The 20,518-nt window shown below is 32.6% G+C and overlaps 1 protein-coding gene and 2 long non-coding RNA genes across 3 annotated transcripts; 1 reads left to right on the forward strand and 2 right to left on the reverse strand.

Annotated features, from left to right (window-relative positions):
- Positions 1-1,001: 1,001 nt before the first annotated feature.
- On the forward strand, positions 1,002-5,830 carry LOC111209727. Its single transcript, XR_007322240.1, has 2 exons — positions 1,002-3,449; positions 3,530-5,830. It is a non-coding gene; the product is annotated as an uncharacterized LOC111209727 (long non-coding RNA).
- Positions 5,831-7,929: 2,099 nt separating this feature from the next.
- Positions 7,930-9,545, reverse strand: LOC106417824. The gene is made up of 3 exons (XR_007322239.1): positions 9,184-9,545; positions 8,626-9,039; positions 7,930-8,217 (listed from the first exon to the last, which is right to left on the reverse strand). It is a non-coding gene; the product is annotated as an uncharacterized LOC106417824 (long non-coding RNA).
- A 9,077-nt stretch (positions 9,546-18,622) lies between these two features.
- Positions 18,623-19,483, reverse strand: LOC106417576. Its single transcript, XM_013858358.1, has one exon. The coding sequence runs from the start codon at positions 19,481-19,483 to the stop codon at positions 18,623-18,625; it is 861 nt and encodes a 286-aa protein (XP_013713812.1).
- Positions 19,484-20,518: the final 1,035 nt, after the last annotated feature.

The raw sequence follows: 20,518 nt of genomic DNA on the forward strand, positions 1-20,518 counted from the left end.
AAATCAGTTGAAAAGACTCCATATGAGATGTGGACTGGAAAGGTTCCAAAATTTGTCTTTTCTAAAAATTTGGGGTTCTGATGCTTATGTCAAACGTATGTTTACAGATAAGCTTGGACCAAAATCAGATAAATGCTCCTTCGTTGGTTATCCCAAAGAAACCAAAGGTTATTACTTTTACAACTCCACTGAGAACAAAGTGTTTGTTGCTCGTAGTGGCGTTTTTCTTGTGAGAGAGTTTCTTTCTAAGAAAACAGTGGGAGTAAAGTACAACTCGAAGAAGTTCGAGATACACAGGAGATGGTTTCATCATCTTAGGAAGATGATCAATTAGATTTACGAAGAATCGTAGAATCTACACCTGTGGAACCTGAAGAGCGTAGGTCCAAAAGGAGACGTCACGAACCTGATAGATATGGGGTTTGGGTGACGGATCATCATGATCTATTGATAATAGAGAGTGATGAACCTACGTCCTTTGAGGAAGCTATGATGGGCCCTGGCTCCAATATATTGCTTGAAGCAAGCATCTCGGAGTTGGAATCTTCATTTTAATGAGGCAATCAAAGAGTTTGATTTCATTAGAAATAAAGAAGAACCTTGCGTTTACAAGAAGACTAGTGGGAGCGCAGTTTTCCTTGGTGTTGTATGTAGAAGACATACTTTGAGGTTGTTTCTTAATGAAAGATATGGGAAAAGCTACGTATATCCTTGGAATAAGAATCTATAGAGATAGGTTAAATAAGACTATTGGATTATGTCAAGATACTTATATCGATAAGGTCTTACATAGATTCAAGATGCATGATTCCAAGAATGTCTCACGGCGTAACTCTTAGCAAGATTCAGTGTCCTTCGACACAGGATGAACGAGAGTGCATGAGTAAAATCTCATATGCTTCTGCTAAAGGATCTATCATGTATGTCAGATCTGTACTCGTCGAGATGTTGCATGTGCTTTGAGCATGACGAGTCGATACCAATCTGATCCAGGTGAAAGTCACTGGATAACAGTCAAGAATATTCTCATATATTTGAGAAATACTAAGGATAAATTCTTGGTCTATGGAGGAATTTATGAGCTTGTTGTAAATGGTTACAGCGATGCCAATTTTTCAAAATGACAAAGGTGATTTTCGATCACGAGTTGGTTTCATCTTTTGTCTTAATGGAGAGTGGTGGGTTGGAAGAGTTCCAAGCAAAGCATGATAGTATAGTCTCAATGGATGCAAATGTTGTTGATCCATTGACCAAGCCTCTTCCATGGTCTAAGTATGAGAGTCATACTGCAGCCATGGGTATTAAGTATCTTAAGATGTGATCTTGATTTTAGTGGGAGACTTTATGTTTATGATATGATGTTCATATTGACATACATTTGATTATGTATTCAAACAAATGAAATTGTTTCAGATTTATTTGATTATTGGATAATTAAATAAATGTCCCAAAATAATTTATATCATTCTTTTAGGTCATCAAGTATGTGACTTGATCATGAAACTCTATAAGTGAAAGATGCTATAAATTATTGAGGTCCCTAGTCAAGTTTGTTAACGTGGGACATTAATAACCATGAATGGCTAGTATGTGAGGTGATTGATGACTAAGTTTCATGTAGTCATTCAATATGTGGTATTGAAGTCAATCACATGGATATGTGTTAGAGAACACATGATCGGACTGACCCGCTATGAGAACTCTACAAGATTGTTATATGAGTGTCATGAGAGTTTCTCATTACGACTATAGAGTATAGTCCTTAGACCTGAGTTCGTCATGATTCTTTATTTATGGATTAGTTCACTTTGACCTTGTCAAACGTCAGCCGTAACTGGTGATTATAAAGGCATTGATTAGGTGTTCTATGAAGTTTGTTAAGGAACATGGATGGAACAAGATGGGATTTGTCCCTCCTATATAACGGGAGATATATATATTTCTGGGCCTATCGAAGATTTGATACTGAAAAATGCATGGCCGTGCTCAAACGAGGTGATTGTCAGTCGTTTGTTTTATCAGTATAAATCAGAGTTCGATAAACGTGATCTAGCTTAATAAGGATGACACAAGTTCTTGCCTTATGCTGAGATCGATATATAGAGACAAAGGGATTATGAGAATAGATGATTCTATTACAAGTGGGAGATTGTTGGGAATGTCCTAAAATCATTTGTACTTACTCTAGTTATAGTCGTAACGTCGAGATGCCACAGTCGTATAATATTAGGTGGTTATAATGTTTTGCTAGAAACCACTTATAATCTATGAATTGAGAATTCATTGTTAATATTATATGATCCTATAGGGTCACACACCTAAGCAAACTAGATCAATAATATTTTAGGTTTAAAGTAATATGATATGTACAATATAAAATGTTATATGTATATATGCATATGTGTTATGCTCGTTTGCAATTATACGAGAAGAATGATTAATGTAATCTCTTCATAGATTGGGCTAAGCCCATTAACCTTTAATTATTGTACGTGTATTATAAAAGGCACAAGGTGTTGTGTTAATAAGGTGCAGAGACATAAGCCGTAACCTAAAAGAAAGATAATTAGAGACGAACCGTTCGTTGTCAAGTTCTTGCGGCACTAGCATCCCGTATCGATCTAGTTTGTGTGCGTGTGGATACCGATAGAGGCACAACGTTTGGAGTGCTTGAAATCTCGATTTGGTTTATTCATCTTTCCGCTGCAAATAACCAGGTATATTGACGGGATGTGGTAGCTCGTTTGGTAAGGACCTTGGGGGCCAATTGTCATGCTCCCGGGTTCGACGCCAGACGGAGGGGAACTGCCCATCTTGTCATCAAATGCGGTACTGGGTGTTGGGCCTTGTCCCCAGCCCAGGTATAGCCCTCCCGGGTGAAGTGGACCGCTGCCTAACCGGGCCCAGGGAATGACCCACGTAAGTGGGGAACCCTGGATTATCAAAAAAAAATAAAAATAAATAAATAACCAGGTATATTCGGAACCCTATGATCTAGATTCATTTCAGTATTTGCATGAGATCTAGGCAAACTAAATTTATAGGTTGATTTATAAATTGTTATAAACCGGTATGAATTCCAACAGGGAATGCTTCTGCTGACCTCGCTTCCTTTGATAGACGAATACGTCCACTGTTTCTCTATACTTATGTATCACAAACAATGTTGATGTATCAAACAAATAATCCGTCCTCTCAGTTGCAGGAAAACTGTTGGGAAGCTTTTTAGGGAAGTGTTCTGGAAGCATAAGATCTGTGGTTAGACATCCACAGCATCAAATGATAGCTCCTTGCGGTAAGAAGATGCATCGTATTGTCCACATATAAACTTTAAAACCATATGCATGCGTTTCAACAAATCTCATTTGTGTGTTGTTTTATTAAAACTGTTCAGGATTGGACCATATTTACGGTAATGTGACGTGAAGACACAGCAGCTTATCTCTGTGGTACACTCCTCTACATGGAGACTAATGTTCTTTAATTTGTGAAATAGATTTTTATTCACTCGTAATTACTGTTATTGCAGGTTTTCTTGAATCAGCATCGTACAGGTCTTGTATTTGACCCAGGCTTTAGTGGAGAAGGTTAATTTTCTTTTTGCTGTTTACATATGACATATATTTTGTATTCCTAAGTTAGTATATGATTGGTTTATGGTCGAAGTAGAGTAGTTGTAGTAAACACAATGGTTGAGGCTGAAACAGAGAAGAAGATGGCGATCCTAGAAGATGATGAGGAAGAGGATGAAGGTGAAACAGATGAGGCTCATGTGAAGAAAAAGAAGTCAAAGAAAGAGACCAGTAGAGTTTTTTTTTTTGTTAAATTTAGAGACGCAGTAGAGTACGTTTTTGAAATGATGCAACTAATCGGAAATAAGACTTGTTTGAATCTTCAATCTTGCATTGGAAACTTTTTGAATGATCCATATTTGTTCTCAAACGAAAAGCACAAAACATGGGAAATAAGAAGAGCAACAACTCAACAAAGCTACTGTTATTTTGGTTAGTTAAAAATCTTTTGAGTTTGCTTGATATATTTATCTATGTCTAGATCTTAGATTGACAACTAGGGGTACTTATTTTGTGGCTTAAAAGTATGAACAAGGTATGGAGAAAACAAAGATTAGTAATCTGATTTTCTTATATAAATATGTAGTATAAGATGTTGGGTAGATATGAAAAAAGTCGGTTTATCCATCCATCTCATCTTTGCTATCTACTTAGAGTACATTTCATTCTCTCTTTTTACAGCAAACTTTTCTACTTATTACTTATTTTACCAGAAAAACAGAAGAATTATATACTTATTAACGATATATTATGAGTATGTAGAAGATTCTCAACAGATTCTCGAATACTCGTTCTATCCAAGGAAATTTTGTTCTGGTTGTTTTTCTGTTTTTAAAACCGGACCGGCTAACGAACCGAAAATATTCTGATTCATCGATTGTTGTGATTTGATAGGTTCGAACGGGGTTCAATCGGATTTGATTGGATTAAACTGTTAATGATATCAATTTTTTTGTCTTCTCTATCATGGACTCCTACACAATTTCAGAATCCAAAATTAGAATCAGGTTGATGAGATTATATATCTATCGGATCAAATATTAATATACATCACGGTTTTACGGATATGAACAAACTTTTTATCGTTATTTAGATTTTTTAATTTGCGTATCTGTTTGTCCATGTACGTATATGAGTATTAATTTCTCAAAATATTTAAGTGTAAGAGAACAGAACAGCAGAAATTTTTTCAAAGACTTTTATGAGTATGTGATATTTTTGAAGTTTGTTCGTCTGGGTTATAACAATTGTTTGGTGGTAGCTATATGAGTTTATAGAAGACTATAGGTATATAAATGTATATTTGGTCTGTGTTGTGGAAATCATGTAACTAATTTTACACTTAGCATATTAACGTTCTAATATTTTTTTACAGAATATAAAAGTTCTGTTTTATCTTTCATCAATTTGTTTTATATAGAAACTAGTGATATTCCGGCGCTACGCGCCGGGTTCGTATGTTTTATTCTTACATGAATTTACAATTCATTTTATGGTCTTATTAAAGAAATTATGTTCAAAAATATGATAATGAAAATATGTTAAAAGAAATGATATTTTTTCCGGATTCATTTGATAGTGGTTAGCGATCTAGTGTATTACTTTGTTTTGAAGTTACTTATTTCAAAGTGGAATAGCATAAGTAGTTGTGACTAATCGATTCAATAACACAGTAGAATCAAAACCCGATAATCGTAACAAAGTTTATTTAGTTGGAATTTAAACATAAGGTAAAGTTGATGTTTTATTTAGATAACATATTTATACTGTTAAGTACCATGTGGACAACATATAGAAAGAACGTCATTTGAAATTTTATTTTAAAGACTAATCTGAATTTAAACATGTGTAATGAAGTTTTGTTCATATATTCTTCTTATTTTTATATATAAGAATTATGGATTGTCGTTTATTTTTAGAATCAAGGATTGTTGTTTATTTTTAGAATTAATCGTTTTACAATTTTTTATATTCTAAAGTAGTTTTTTTTCAATTGTCTGTCAAATATTTGCTCATACATTGTCCATTATAATTATTGTAATCTTCTGGGGTATGTTTATTTGATTTATGGGAACTTAACCTCATCATCTTATGCGGTTAGTAATTTTTCTCAACAATAAAGTTGAAGTGGGACAATGTGTTTTTTGTCTAAGCATTTCTATTTTATTTATTGTGGATTTAGGCTTCATGAAATATAATGGGTGGCATTTGTTTAGTTTAAATGGTTGGTTGTATGTTTGGTTTGGTTCATTAATTCTCATAGTTTTGTCTCAATTACATCATGATTTCTTGGATGTGTTGTGGTAATGTTTGTTTCAATATTTATGTATGCTTATTTATTGGTATTCTATTAGTCAGGAAAAAGTTATTGGTATTCTATTATTATTATTTTTCTTTTGAGAACGAAAGTCTATTCTATTTCTTTAATTTGAAGTTGTTTGGTTAACCAGACCGGAATAAAACAACCAATAAAATAAAGTTTTATGTGGAAATACTTTAGTGTCCTAGCTAAACATAATTTTAGATTAAATAATACTAGTATAATGTAATTTCTACAGAAATTCTGTATATTTTTTTAATATTATATATGCCTGATGAATTTTCATAGTTTTCTTGTAATAAAATAACACTACATAATAATAAACTGTTAAACCAGAAAATATCTAAGAAATAAAGATATGTTGGAGTTTTATGTCGCCATTATTGTCTTGTTGAATTTGATTTAGCACTGCTCTCATCTAAAGTGTTTTTACTGCTTTTATGTACTTTATTTCGCTAAATTTGTTCGTCTGATGCAAGTATGACGAGGTTCTTAAGCAAAAAAAAAGTATGACAGAGGTTGGAGAAAAGAAAACTTCGTATCACCATTATTAATCAAATCTTTATCTTTAGGGTACTATGCGTCTTCTGCGCTTTATATTCTTCAACTACTGAGTCTTTGCAATTGATCTCCGGCCTTCCCCCAGTACTTTTTCTCATTAGATAGTATATTACCAAATTGCTAACCAAATCTGATTGCTTTCTCTGCAGGTACTTTCATTTCAGCATATGGAGACCATGTATTTAATGAGTGAAAGGGAAGTGAATGTCCAAAATATCAAAGAAAACGCATCGAATACTGTATGTTGGTTTGGTCATGTTGCAATCACCCTTTACAGATGGTCGGTTTTGCACACTCGTATAACTACAATAGATCCTTCTTCTACATAACTACACTAATTAATCATGATTTCTAAAATGTAAATTGTATAAAAATGATAAATTAGTTATAAAAATGTATATAAATATAAGGGACAGTCTGATTGGAACAAAAAAAAATACAACAGTCTGGTTGTCTTTTCGGATGTAGCTCGTTATGTTAATATGTGATTTGTTATGTTTTTGTTTTCGAGAAACTTTATTTTTTGAGAAAAATAAAATAAATTCACATATTGACCTTTATGTCGTCATTATGGTATAATAACGATTAGCAATTTACCAATTTGTCTGCGAGAAGAAAGAAATATTGTTCTCTCACTTTTGTCTTCATTATTAATGTGAACTTATGCATCCTTGCGGACTCTATCATATATTAAATTTGGTTTAATATTTGAATTTGATAAAATATGCAAGTGATTTTATGAACAAAATTGTTTTTCAGGTCAATATTACACGTTTTTGCATATGTAATACCTATCAGAAAATTGTAACAGTTAAATTAGACTGAAGAAAATGCATACAAAAAATTCAACAACTCTAAATTCAGCATTATCGAAAGCTTTAGCCAACATTAGGATTTGAGGTTTCATATAAAGAAATCAATGAAATCTCTCTTTCTACAAAGTTAGGGATTCCTCTCATAATAATCAAACTCCGTTGACACAACCTCATGAATATAGAAAATGAAAATATCAAATATAAATTAGTACTGGAAAAAAAAAAGGCTGATGTTTTTCACTCACTCAAGTATAACAGAAAAATCTACTAATTAGTCCTATATTAATTGGCGTCAATTTAATATGAATATTCTCTAAACAAAGTAATGTAACCATTTATATGGTGTGTACCTCAATTTCATTGGCTTCTTCAAGTGTAAATTAGGAATCATATAATTGAAAGTGAGATCACTAAAATAAGAAAGTTATTCAAAACTGGAGTATACACAGAAGAACGTGTATGGAATTATGTGGACTTAACGCCTCATCTGAAGTGTTAAAATTCACTTTTATTTGGCTGTTCTACACCAACGGTTTTCTTCCGAGACCCCCTACGTTCTATTCAGTCTAAAGAGGGTTCAAGGAAATCATGTAACCATGACTATGGAGTAAGAAAAAGCTAAAAAAGGTTGGTCTTTTCTCGCATATTTTGTCTCTTGAGGTTTGGATGTCAGTCAAAAAGGAAATTAAATATATTCCTACAACCTGAAGTTACAATGATATTCATAAATTTACTCGGCCTAATATATAACAAAAAATCAAAAAATTTTAAACAAAACAGAAAAAATGGAATTTGATTTATTATATGACTTCTCTTCTTGATAATTCCTGTGTGTTCAATACTTGTCACCCAAACTTTGACTCTGCATTTGCATTGCTCCCAAGGGTCTTAGGATCTCACTCAAATGCACCAATGAACAGCTTAAAAAGTATTTGGGAAGCTTTATTTCCTGATGACATGCAAGGAAAAATTCACCAATCAATATTGTAAAATGACGGGAAAATGAATTACAACGCGTGGAAGTGGTATCATGCACTTTCTCGATGTCTCAAGAACAGAAGAATACATTGAAACAACAATATAGCTTCAAGCAACCCATTTCAAATGATAATTTAATTTGATTGTGCCTCTATGAAATATTCAAACAAAATCCATTAGCAACCAAAATCTTGCTACAACTGTTGTTTCGTCAGAAATTTTCTCTCATCACTGTGAAAATTGAAAAATGCATTTCATGTCCTAGATCAACATAACAAAGTGCTTTCACGAAGCATATAAAAGAATAGATTTAATAATAAATTTGAAAACCTGTGATGTAGCTGAAAATTCATATGCGAAACAAAAGCCAATGTCTTACCTTGTAAGTTTGTCTATCTTGTTCTTTGGCGTGAATCTATGGCTTCGTCTCCTCTTACTCTCGAAAATCCTGGATCTTGCTCTTTCTTCTCCAGTCGATCTCTCACAGTCACCACCTCCTGACGCACATGTCCACAACTACTCTATGACAAGGAACAAAACAATAAAAACTCATCAGCTAATTGAAATTAATAAAGAAGAAGGAGGAAGTTCAAGCAATCAATAGAATCTGTCTCTGTATTGTAACTCCAGTTGAAGAAGGTATGGTGGTTGATGATCTTCAAGATCCCCTGGTTAAACAGATTGACAAACTACATATACAAGATATTGAGAAGATGACAGTATGTAAAAGATACAAATACAAACCTTCAATTGACCAATGATACACATAAGTTTTTGTGGCCAGCCCCATCATCTTTGGTGTAATCCATTTCCAAAAAAAGGTACAACAAAACATGGGTAGTTAACATCCAATCCAAACATAAAATCAAGACCAGCAAACCAGACTCAAAGTGTACAACAAATAATAGAATAACAAAAAGTTTGTTTTGATGCTCACCTGCTCAGTCATCTGATGTGGTTTCTGCTTATCAAAGGATTGGGAAACATCATTATATAATAGCTAAGCCGGTGCCGGCTTGGTTGTCTTCGGAGGTTACCTAGAAAGATGAAGAGGTCGATGGACAAGTGGGTTAACACGTTAATGGACGGATTTAAGGAGCAAATAAATGAAAACCAATGTAGTTATAGGGTTTTCGCAAGAGGCATCACCTGAAGAGAAGGGAAGCGGCGGCGGAGTTTGTTTGTCGATTTACTAAGATGATGCAACCTGCAACCCTATAGACATTGGGCCTGAACAATATAGCAGAAACACGATAGGCCCACGAAGCAAAAGAAACAAATGATTCGTAAGTTAATATATGAAGCTGCCACTTGTCGTAATTCGCCCTCTTCTTCCTTATGACGTGGACGCACGAGAAGAGAGACAAGTCTGTTTTATTATTATAGATATGGAGTTCAATGTTTTACCTAGGGGTGGGCGTTCGGGTACCTATTTGGGTTCGGTTCGGATCTATTCGGATTTCGGGTTTTTGCGATCAAAAATTTCAGCTTCATTAGGGTATTTCTAAATTTTAGTTCGGGTTCAGTTCGGATCCTTGCGGGTTCGGTTCGGATTCGGATAACCCATTTAAATTATCTTTAAAATTTTAAAATTCATTATATACTTTAAGTTTCATAAAATCTATAAAAAGTAATATATTTAGGGGTGTCAAAATGATCTATAGCTCATGATCTGGCTCAGCTCAGCTCGTTTTTTTCCTGAGCACGATCTCTATATTTTAAGCTCATTTAAGAAATGAGTTTAATGATCGAGCTTAAATTAGATCACAGGTTATATGAACGATCTTTAATGAACATGAACTGACTCATGAGCTTATTCATTTTTACTTACAATAACATATAATATATTTTATATATTATATTTGGATGATTTCCATTTTTTTATGTAAAAAAGAGATAATTTCTATATTTATCATATTTATCTTCTAAAATTAAAATGCCAAACCAAATCTTCTTAAAAGATAATATCTATATTAATCATATTTATCTTCTAAAATTAAAATGTAAAACATACATATAAGACATTGAAGATGAATTGGCTCAAGACTCTCACGAAGAATATGGATTTGGATCATTAGTTTTGCTTTAATTTAATTTATATTAGGTGTTGTTTTTTTTTGTCATGTGTTGGTTTTTATTTAGTATTTAATATTTATGTTTTGGATTTTTAATATTTAAATTTTGAACAATATTATAGAAGTTATTCTATCACTATTTTATTTTATAATTATTATTTTTATTTTTATTTAGATCACGAGTTAGCTCATTTAACTCATGATCTAGATAATCTGAGTTCGAGTTTACACATTGAAGCTTATATAATAAATGAGCTGAGCTGAGCTAGCTCATGAAAGAGCCGAGCTCACTATGAGCTGAGCTGAGTTGAGCGAGCTAGCTCATTTTGACACCCCTAAATATATTACATATAAATTTTGAATAACATATGTCAAAATATTTAAATTTAACATTTAAAGTGGTTTGGTTTGAATATTTGGATAGAGATTTAATAAATATTTTTTGGTATTTTGAATATAGTTTAATTTTTTTAAACATTTACTTTGATTATTTGTATATATTTTCAAGTATTTTGAACAACTTAAAAGTATCATATATATTTTGGATGTTTTTCATATACATTAATAAAAATAATTAAAATATATAGGTACATTAATCTATATCGGATACTTTCGGGTACCCGAAATATTTTTGTTCGGATCGGGTTCGGTTTCGGTTCTTTAAATACAAATAATTGAACTTGTTCGGATATTTAATCAATTTTGGTTCGGGTTTAGTATTACTTTTACGGATTGGGTTCAGTTCAGTTTTTTGGATTCGGTTTTTTACCCGGCCCTAGTTTAACCAATACAATCGACCAGACATGATAATGTAAGAAGAAGAACATTTCAATTGTTATATATAATATATGACAACACATAAAATAATATCCACACGTGGAGCAAGTGATCCCAAATATCACTTTCACTTCGAAAACCGTAAGAAGACAACTTTCACTTTTGTTAACGGTATAGCTTTTTAGGCCATTTCTAATGGGACAAAACAATAAATTTGGTGTAATTTTTTTTTTGATGATCCTGGTATCCGGAAGCCTCATGGGACTCCGACTAGCACCTAATAACCGTTCGGTGAACCCACAAGGAGCCCGCCGGAGCCCGCCGAAGGCTTCCAGGAGAGCTGGACAGCCTCATGTAATAGACCCAGTGTAATTTGGTATAATTTCATTTCTAATGGAACATTAAAAATAACACAATTTCAACCAAATTAGGTATAGAGTAAATAGTATTACACTATTCATCACACCAAATATTATATTAATATTTTATTATGTTTCATGTAATGATATAATTCAAATATTATTAATAATCAGTTCAAAATTATAATTTAACATAAATATATTGTGTTATCTGTATCTGCAAATTATTTTTGCGTAATTAAAATAATTTTTTTAAATTTTTAAATAAGAAATCAAAAATTAACTATTATCATTTTCTTTATAATGTAAAAAATAAAATATCATAGAAATTTTATCTTTTTTCAAATAAGAAATCACTAAATCATTATTATCATTTACTTTATCTTATAATGTATTTTGATTTTACAATATTGATTATAATCTTTATTAAAGTTATATTTAATCTGTAATAAAATCAATAATATTACATTATTGTAATGCTATATTTAATATTAAATAATTAAAATGTAATACTATTAAACTCACCAAATAATAAAATAACATTCCTATTTTTTTAGTTTATAATATAATTAAATTTGTATTACTAACTAATACAGATTGTATTAAAATAAAAATATTCTTTTGTTATGTGTTTTTCATAATTAATAGTTTGTAAATTTTAATATAATATAGTATATAAAATAAATACATAAACGTATGACATTGCTAAACCAAAAATATAAATGTAAATAAAATTTATGACATATAATCACAAAAATTTAACAAACATAATATCTAAGTGTGATAAAACAATTATTTATCAATTTTAAATAATAAAAATATAAAAAATATTTAAACTGAAAACATCAAATAATATATAATAATACTTTGGGTGTAATATTTGGTGTCATGGTTGGAGATGACAAAAAAACCATGACAAAAAAATATTGACACCAAAACACCAAATTTAGTGTAATTTCAACACCAAATTTGGTGTCATTGTTGGAGATGCCTTAGTATTTAATCACAAATTAGGACAAGAAAACAAATACGTAAGAAAATATGATATTTGTTTAGATTATAAATATCTTAGTACAAAACTTAGGATTAGTATCAAAAGTGTATTTATTTACATGCTAAATTTACGAAGAAATTCCGCAGCATAGCGCGGATAATTACCTAGTGTTCATAAATAATCTAAAATTCCCCTCAATAATCTTAAATAACCCTAGCATGTGAGCTCAATATGGAGGCTTTTTTAACGATCTCTTTCTACCAGGAATCTTATTTAGATGTTTTTGTTTTATACGAACCAAACTCATAACAAACCTTGCCGCCATTATATCATAGCAGGAGATATGTACGGCACATCAAAATGTGGTTAGGCCATGGATTTGGGCTAACATTAAATGATTTTAAGGGATCAAAAAACCAAGCTTAAAGAATTACCAATCCAAGTGATCTTTTTTCATGGTGTTTTTTAACTTTCATTATTATTATTGCTTCTCACCTTTCTATTGCTTCATCTGCAACCCTTTTTAGATTAGCCTCTTTCTTTTTTACTAATTCTATTGGTATCACAATAATACCCATCCTCAAGATACATAATCTACATTCTTCTGATAAAAATATGATAAATCTATCATAGCTTACATGAGTTGTTTTTCCACTATTATCACAATCTTCTATATGATTTGTGTTAAGTTATTCATTAATCTATGGTTCTTATAATATATGAATATATACAAAATTAAAATTTGATTATTAAACTTGTTTTTTTTTTCTGATAATCTTGTGATTTATTCTTAAAGAAAACGTAAATATAGTTTTAGGAGGTTGCGGTAGTTCTACTTAAGGTCAAAGAAACTGAAAATCAAAATTGAAAACTACGGTATAGACCTAAGCCCAAAAATGGCTTTTAGATTGCTACAAATGGATGTGTGTTACTTTGGATTCCTACTGGTGTATCCATTTTCTACTTTGAAGGTTTAATAATACAAAACTTGAGTTTCTCGTTGTAGATCCTAAAATATACACTTAGTATTTTATAATATTTGAGATGTAAACTAGGGAAGAAAAAAAGATGTTGGCAACAATGTCTTTAGAACACAACGATGTAATCAGATTCCAGTAGGCAAAAATGGACTTTACTGATTAACAGAGTCGAATACAATAAAAGAAATGAGATCGGAAATTACAAAAGAGATCGATCTAAGAAAGGACTAAAAAGCGATGTAAACGAGGTCGATGTGTGTTGTGTGCTCTCTCTAGGGTTTTTCCCGTGTGTCTCTCCTCGTTCTCGGTTCTCTCTTTATAGGGGATAGTCTCCGCGATCTCCGTAATCGTCTTCCTCGATCTCGGGATCCTCAAGCTCGTCGCCTCGAGTTTGCAAGTATCCTTTGAATTTTGGTGGGCCTTACAGCCCATATCTCCTTCGGCCTGCTAAGTGTACTGACCGAAATTGGGTTCAACATTTGCCCCCAGCCCTTTGTGTTTATCGAGAAACCGAAAGGGTGAAAGTCGTTTAACGGACTCTCGTCGTCATGATTTTCGGCGTGGGTTAGATTAGGATTGTCGGCCATTTTTGATTCGTGTGGCTGAGATCGCTCGTTAGTGGCCAGTTATTATTAACTTCTTCGGGAATCACTTTTCTTTTTGTATATATACATACACTTCTTCTAAATGTATCGTCCTTTTCTCTTGGATTTACTTTTTTCTATTCTCTCTCGATTTCATCTTTGAGTTAATGGTGAACGATAAGTTTGGTCCTCATCTCAAATCGATCCTCTAGGGAACGCAATCCCATGGAATGACGTGACATGCGTGCTGTGGTTCCTTAACCCAGACAGCTACGGCGAAACTCCTGAGAAACAGAAAGCAGTTGTGTAGAATTTCTTCAAGTACATGGAAATCAGAATACTCGGCCATGGTCTCTACGATATCCGAATAGTTCTGACTATGAACAACATCATATTCTCAAACTTACAGGTAAAATATTTTGTCTTGTTAGCTTTCAGGTTCTCCATTGTCTTGTTTGTGTCTACTCTGATTCATTTTTATTGTTTTCATAAGGTTGAGAAGCTAGCCAGAGACAGCTTCTTCTTCCTTGGATTTGACTTTGAGGTCCTTTCACGAAGTTCTTAACATTCCTTTTGTCCTTCCTACTTGATGTTCTTTTGCTGATACTGGCACTTCCAAGACCTACGAGGTTAGCAACTTGATCTTTCATCTTCCTTAGTCTCCCCTCCTCTTGAATTAGCATAGCCTTTAATTCCTTAAACTTCCATTTATCCTTAATGGTGTTGTAATTCACCTGGAACTGGCTAAATTCAAGAGGTAGAGAGTTCATGATGAATTGGACCAAGAATTGCTCATGTACCTCCATTCCCAAGGTCGTTAACTTTGCTGCCAGATTAGACATGTGCGTCAAATGATCATGGATTGGCTGAGACCAGTCAAACTTCTTTGTAGTTAGCTCATTCATGAGACTTCCTACAATCGACTTGTCAGCCAATTCCGATTGTGAACACTCCTTAATTTTCTCTAAGAATTCCCTTGCTTTCTCTGTCTTAGGCATTGATGGCTTAATACTTTCCGCCATCGTCAACCTCATAAGGTTCAAGCTCAGCCTGTTAGATCGCTCCCATCTCTCATAACGAGACTTTTCAGATTCAGACCTATCTACTGTAATAGCTGAGCGTTCCTCATCAGTTAGTATGGCAGAGTCCAAAGCAATTACACCCAGTGTAAACCGGATTTGCTCGAACCACTCACCATAGTTGAGGTCATTAAACTTTACCACAGAGTTAGCATATGCAAACACATTTGATGAAGCTGCAAGCATTCATACATATTTACCCGTTAGTGCTTTGAAACTTTAATATATATTCAGACAAATAAAAAACTTTAATACTTGTATTTTAAATAACCTTTGGGCAATATTTAAATACAAGTACTTTCAGTGATGCTAGTAATAAATACTTTAATATTAATCAAATCAAACACTGATCAAATAAGTATGTTATCTTTGGATATACATATTATCGACTATAGTAAGAAATGACTAATTCTTTTATTATTATTAATCATATTGAATGATCCACCTTTGGGTGATCTCCTAGAATATAAATAATAAATTAATTGATTGATCAAACTTTTATGTCATTTAGCATCTTCGATCAAGATCAATTATAAACTCTATAGTTTTTAATATCTATATGTAATATAACAAGGTCACTTTGGTGACTATCATATTATATACATATAAACACCAAAAAAAAGGTCGAAGGGGAAAACTACTTATATTGTGTTAATATTTCATAACACAATTACTTATTATTAAAAATGCGCGGAAGCATTTTTCTTTTTTCTTTAATTAATATTTTAATTTAATAAAATAAACCTTAAGTAAGCACCGATTTAATTATGCCGTATCGTTGTCTTATGTTCGATGGCGTTGGCGTTGACGAAAACACCATTAACCGAAACATGACAGTTACAACATATCATATTAATTAAATCAAATATGCATTTGCTTTGATAGATAATTCACGGTTATGAATATGCTATCAAAGATTTCATACGCGTAAAAGCTCCAGCCATCGTAAATCATTACGAGAATAACGTACTTGATCTTGTGATGCCAAATCATTATATACGTTATTTCTCTTACGATGCCTTACTTTAAGGCCAAATTAATTACTATGATTTAAAAAAAATCTCATGAACACTCTTTAAAACGGTTGATACCGTATATGTTCATGAACAAAAGAGAATTTACTCTAGGTTGAAATAATTAATTTATGCAAGTGCCTTAACGATAACAACCGTAAACTCTACTGCATGATGCAAAAGACAAACTCACGAATGCACATGTTGACAAAATTTCAGAATCACTTAATCATGCATGCTACGTTAGTTACTTCTAAACAATTACGAACCAATGCGACTTTCTAATGCATTCCAGAATTTCTAACGCAATGACGATCATGAACACACGCTTGACAATTACTGATAAGTTGAAGTTTTTGACGCCATACGTTCAATAATGGTGAATTAAACAAATCTAGTTGGCTCTAATTAATTTTGTGATTTCAATTATGAAATTTACACCAAGACCTAATCTAGATTTGAATTAATTCAATACTAACACAATTACTAAAGAAGGTAGAAACACTAACCTTGATCCATGTTTGGATGCAATTCCACCAATTGATCTTCTCCTCTTTAACCTTCTCTTTTTGGTGATTTCCTTGATGGACAAGAAATCCCAAACCTTCCTTAATCTCTCCTTTTGATAAATATTATTGTTGTGTTGTGTTTTAGAGAGACTCGCTTTCTTAGGTACAAGTAAAATAATGTACGGGTCACTTTTATAATAATCAAAGAGATGTGTGTCAATCAACACAACTCTCCGACACAACAGTTGGACTCAACACTTCGTTATAATAACCGTATTAGTGCACCATAATGTATGATCATATATATTAAATCTTATGGTAATATATTCTATTATTATTACCTTTTACATATACTAGATACTTTCTCCACGCTACGCGCGGATAATATATTTAAATTTGTTACATTTATCATTTTTATTTGTTTGTGAATTTTTGTATATTAAATTATATATAACTAATTTTTAAATTTGATTTTTTTTTTATGTTTAGTTTGAAGTAAGTATTTCTATTATATGTAACACAATTAACTAATAAAATATGAAGAATCAAGTCCGATATTTTAAAGTTATGTAAAAAAAATATAATAATGTATAGAACATAAATTATCTTAGTTTAAAATATCGGAATCTCATCTCGAATAAATTCACAAACAGAAAAAGTACTCCAATAACCTATTTAAAATATAAAACCCCCTTTTAAAAAAAAATCGTACTTAATAATATTCTTTTACATGTAATAGTTGAAAAATGACAATTGAATATCGATCTAGAATATTATTTTAATATATCTAACGGTAAAATATTAATTGTAATAAAATTTTTTTGATTTTTGTAATAATACATGAATTAGAAGTCTTTAAAATCTAAAATCTATTTTATTAACATAATATATTTTTTATTCATTTATTATTTTGACGTTACAAAATATTTCTTTAGTTTTATTTGTATATTAATTTTTTAATAATTTAGTTTTTTAAGTAATTTTAAATTTATCAAGAATATAATATATTTAAAATTATTTATTTAAATATAACCAAATATGATGTCTCATTTTTATGTGTGTTTGCATTGAGCATTTTTAATTTGTAGTTTGTATATTTAATAACACCTTGTTGCATGTCGTTCTATGGTTTTAATAAATGTGTTGTCATTTCATTTTTATTACTACTAACATGATTTTTTTAGTGATAAGTGATAATGTATTTTTAATGTTATGTATTATATTTTATGGTATATTTTCTAACTCTTCATGTTGGCACTTTTTTAGAATCATTTTAATTAGATAATAGGTTTAAAGATGTAAATAAAACTGTATATGTTGTAAATTTAGATTTTTTAGTGTAACTGGACACTATCAATTATGGAAGTTATATTATAATTTTATTTTACTAAATCTTTCTTTCTATGTATATGTTTTGTTTTATTTTGTATTTTTACAATTCTATTGCCTTATTTTTTAATCGCAGAGAATTGTTATTTCCAATTTTTGTTTCATATACTTTTAAAGTCTTCGGTTGATTTTGTTTGTTTTTTTTCTCCAATTACAATGTACAGTTCGACCGTTTCTTTTTTTTTGGGATCAAACTACTAATATCATCAAATAGAAAAGCTTAAACTCCAAGAATGGAGTGAGTATTTGTGTTAGAGAAAACTGATTTAGTCACTAATATAGTGAGATATTACAATATTATAAGGTATTGAAACTCTTCTCTGTTGTCCTACGCTGGACATAATTAAGTTGTTGTCAATTGATTCTATATTTGTGATAACTGGAAATACATCTTTATGTCTTCCTTACATCATCCTTAATTGGTTTACGGTTCAACCATTTCTAATATACTGAGAGTAACATAATATTAGATGTTGATTATCTCCTTCCAATTATTTTTTTGATGAAATTTTCAATTTATTGATCAATCAGAAAATGTCTTTTACATTAGGCTAGCTGTAAATGGAACTTAAATCTACAAACGAATAAAACTTTATACTCGCTAAATTTGTAAATTTCTAATCAAAGACTTCAAACCATCTCCTAAGAAGTCCATTGAACTTATGACCCGCCTTGTAACCAAGAGAGCTAATCCGATTCTTGATACCTCTGTTAATTGTTTTGATCATTTGCTCAGCACCCTGATGACCTTGTTGGTGCCTTCGTGTATTCCGTTCTCGCCAAATATGGTACACGACAGCCTGGAACACTAGACGGATGAGAATCATATCCATCTCATTGGAGGTGCCTGCTTGAGTATACCTTAGCATATCATGCCAGTCCGGGTTTATCCTCCTTCCAACCAATCTGCTAGCGAGACGATCCCATACTGTATAAGAGTATGGACATGCAAAAAACAGATGATCTCGTGTCTCATCTCTTTCACCACATAACACACAGCCCTGATGGATTCCCCACTTTCTCATTCTATCCCCGGTAGATAGCCTATTCTGAATCGCAAGCCAGACTAGGAATGCATGCCTAGGGATCCCTTGTGTGAACCAAACACTTCTACTCCAGACTACTTCAGCTCGCTTGCTCCATATCTGCTCCCATGTTTTCGCTGCATTGAAACTGTCTTGATAAACCCCTTCATCATATCTCCAAAGGAACGTATCAGGTCCCTGCGAAACATTAGGAACTGGTTCGATCTGGACTCTATGATGCAGCTCATGATAATGACGACTCCGTTGGCCCCTTATCTTCCACTGGCCCTCAGAGACAGCATCACTAACTTTAGCATTACGCGGAACCCCAAGATAACGCGTACCTGTTGCTCCTGTAATATTTATAAGCTTCCCCATACGTAGCCAGTCATCGTGCCAGAAGAAAGCACAGTTACCATTCCCCACTTCGACCCTAATGAACTGATACGCCATGTCTCTCATCTTGAGAAGTTTCCTCCAAATCCAGGAGCCCAAAGTGTCATCTCAAACATCCCAAAATGAACTGTGCCGGAGAAGGTAATGTTGAATCCATGAGACCCAAAGAGATTTAGAGACAGTGTATAATCTCCAGATCAATTTGAGCGCAAATACTCTAACCGAATCACGAAGCCTCCTGATTCCCAGTCCCCCCCTCTGATTTAGGATAACACAGATCGTCCCATTTAACTTTAGCTTTATGTGTCTGGTTAGGGGAACTCGACCACAAGAAAGCACTGCATAAACTTTCTATAGCATCCAAACAGCCCATGGGTAATATAAATGCAGAGCTCCAGAAGTTCACAATGCTGGATACTACTGACTTAATCAGCTGTAGGCGTCCTGCGAAAGAGAGGGTATTGTTTGTCCATGATAGCATACTTGATCTGATTTTGTCAATGAGCGGCTCGTAGTCAAGTTTGGTCAGCGCCTTGGTAGTTAAAGGCAAGCCCAAATACCGAATAGGTAAGCTGCCTACTGCAATCCCTAAACTAAGAGCTTCTTCACAGACTGTTGCAGTACCCGGTCCTGAAGCATATAGAGATGACTTTGAGGCATTAATATGCAGTCCTGACATGGTTGCGAATTTTTCCATAGTCTGCATTACCCCCTTCAAAGAGTCTACTGTCCCCTTGGTGAAAACTAAGATATCATCAGCGAAGCTCAGATGTGTAAGCCCCACTCCTTGGCATTGAGGGTGATATCCAAATAAACCTGCGCCGGCTTCTTGATTCAGCATCTTAGACAACACATTGTTGATGATGACATATAGATATGAGAAAGAGAGCATCCTTGTCTTATGCCTCTTGCGCTTGTGAAGAACCCTTCTAGAGTTCCATTAACCAAGACTGAGAAGGCTGCTGTGGAGATACAAACGTTGATCCAATGGATAAAAAGATCAGGTAGACCCATCGCTCGCAGAACATCAGTAATAAATGACCATCTTACTGTATCGAAAGCCTTCGATATGTCAAACTTAATGGTGCATCT

The sequence above is a fragment of the Brassica napus genome, chromosome C4 (genome assembly GCF_020379485.1).
Source record: "Brassica napus cultivar Da-Ae chromosome C4, Da-Ae, whole genome shotgun sequence".
In the NCBI taxonomy this organism is placed as follows: domain Eukaryota; kingdom Viridiplantae; phylum Streptophyta; class Magnoliopsida; order Brassicales; family Brassicaceae; genus Brassica; species Brassica napus.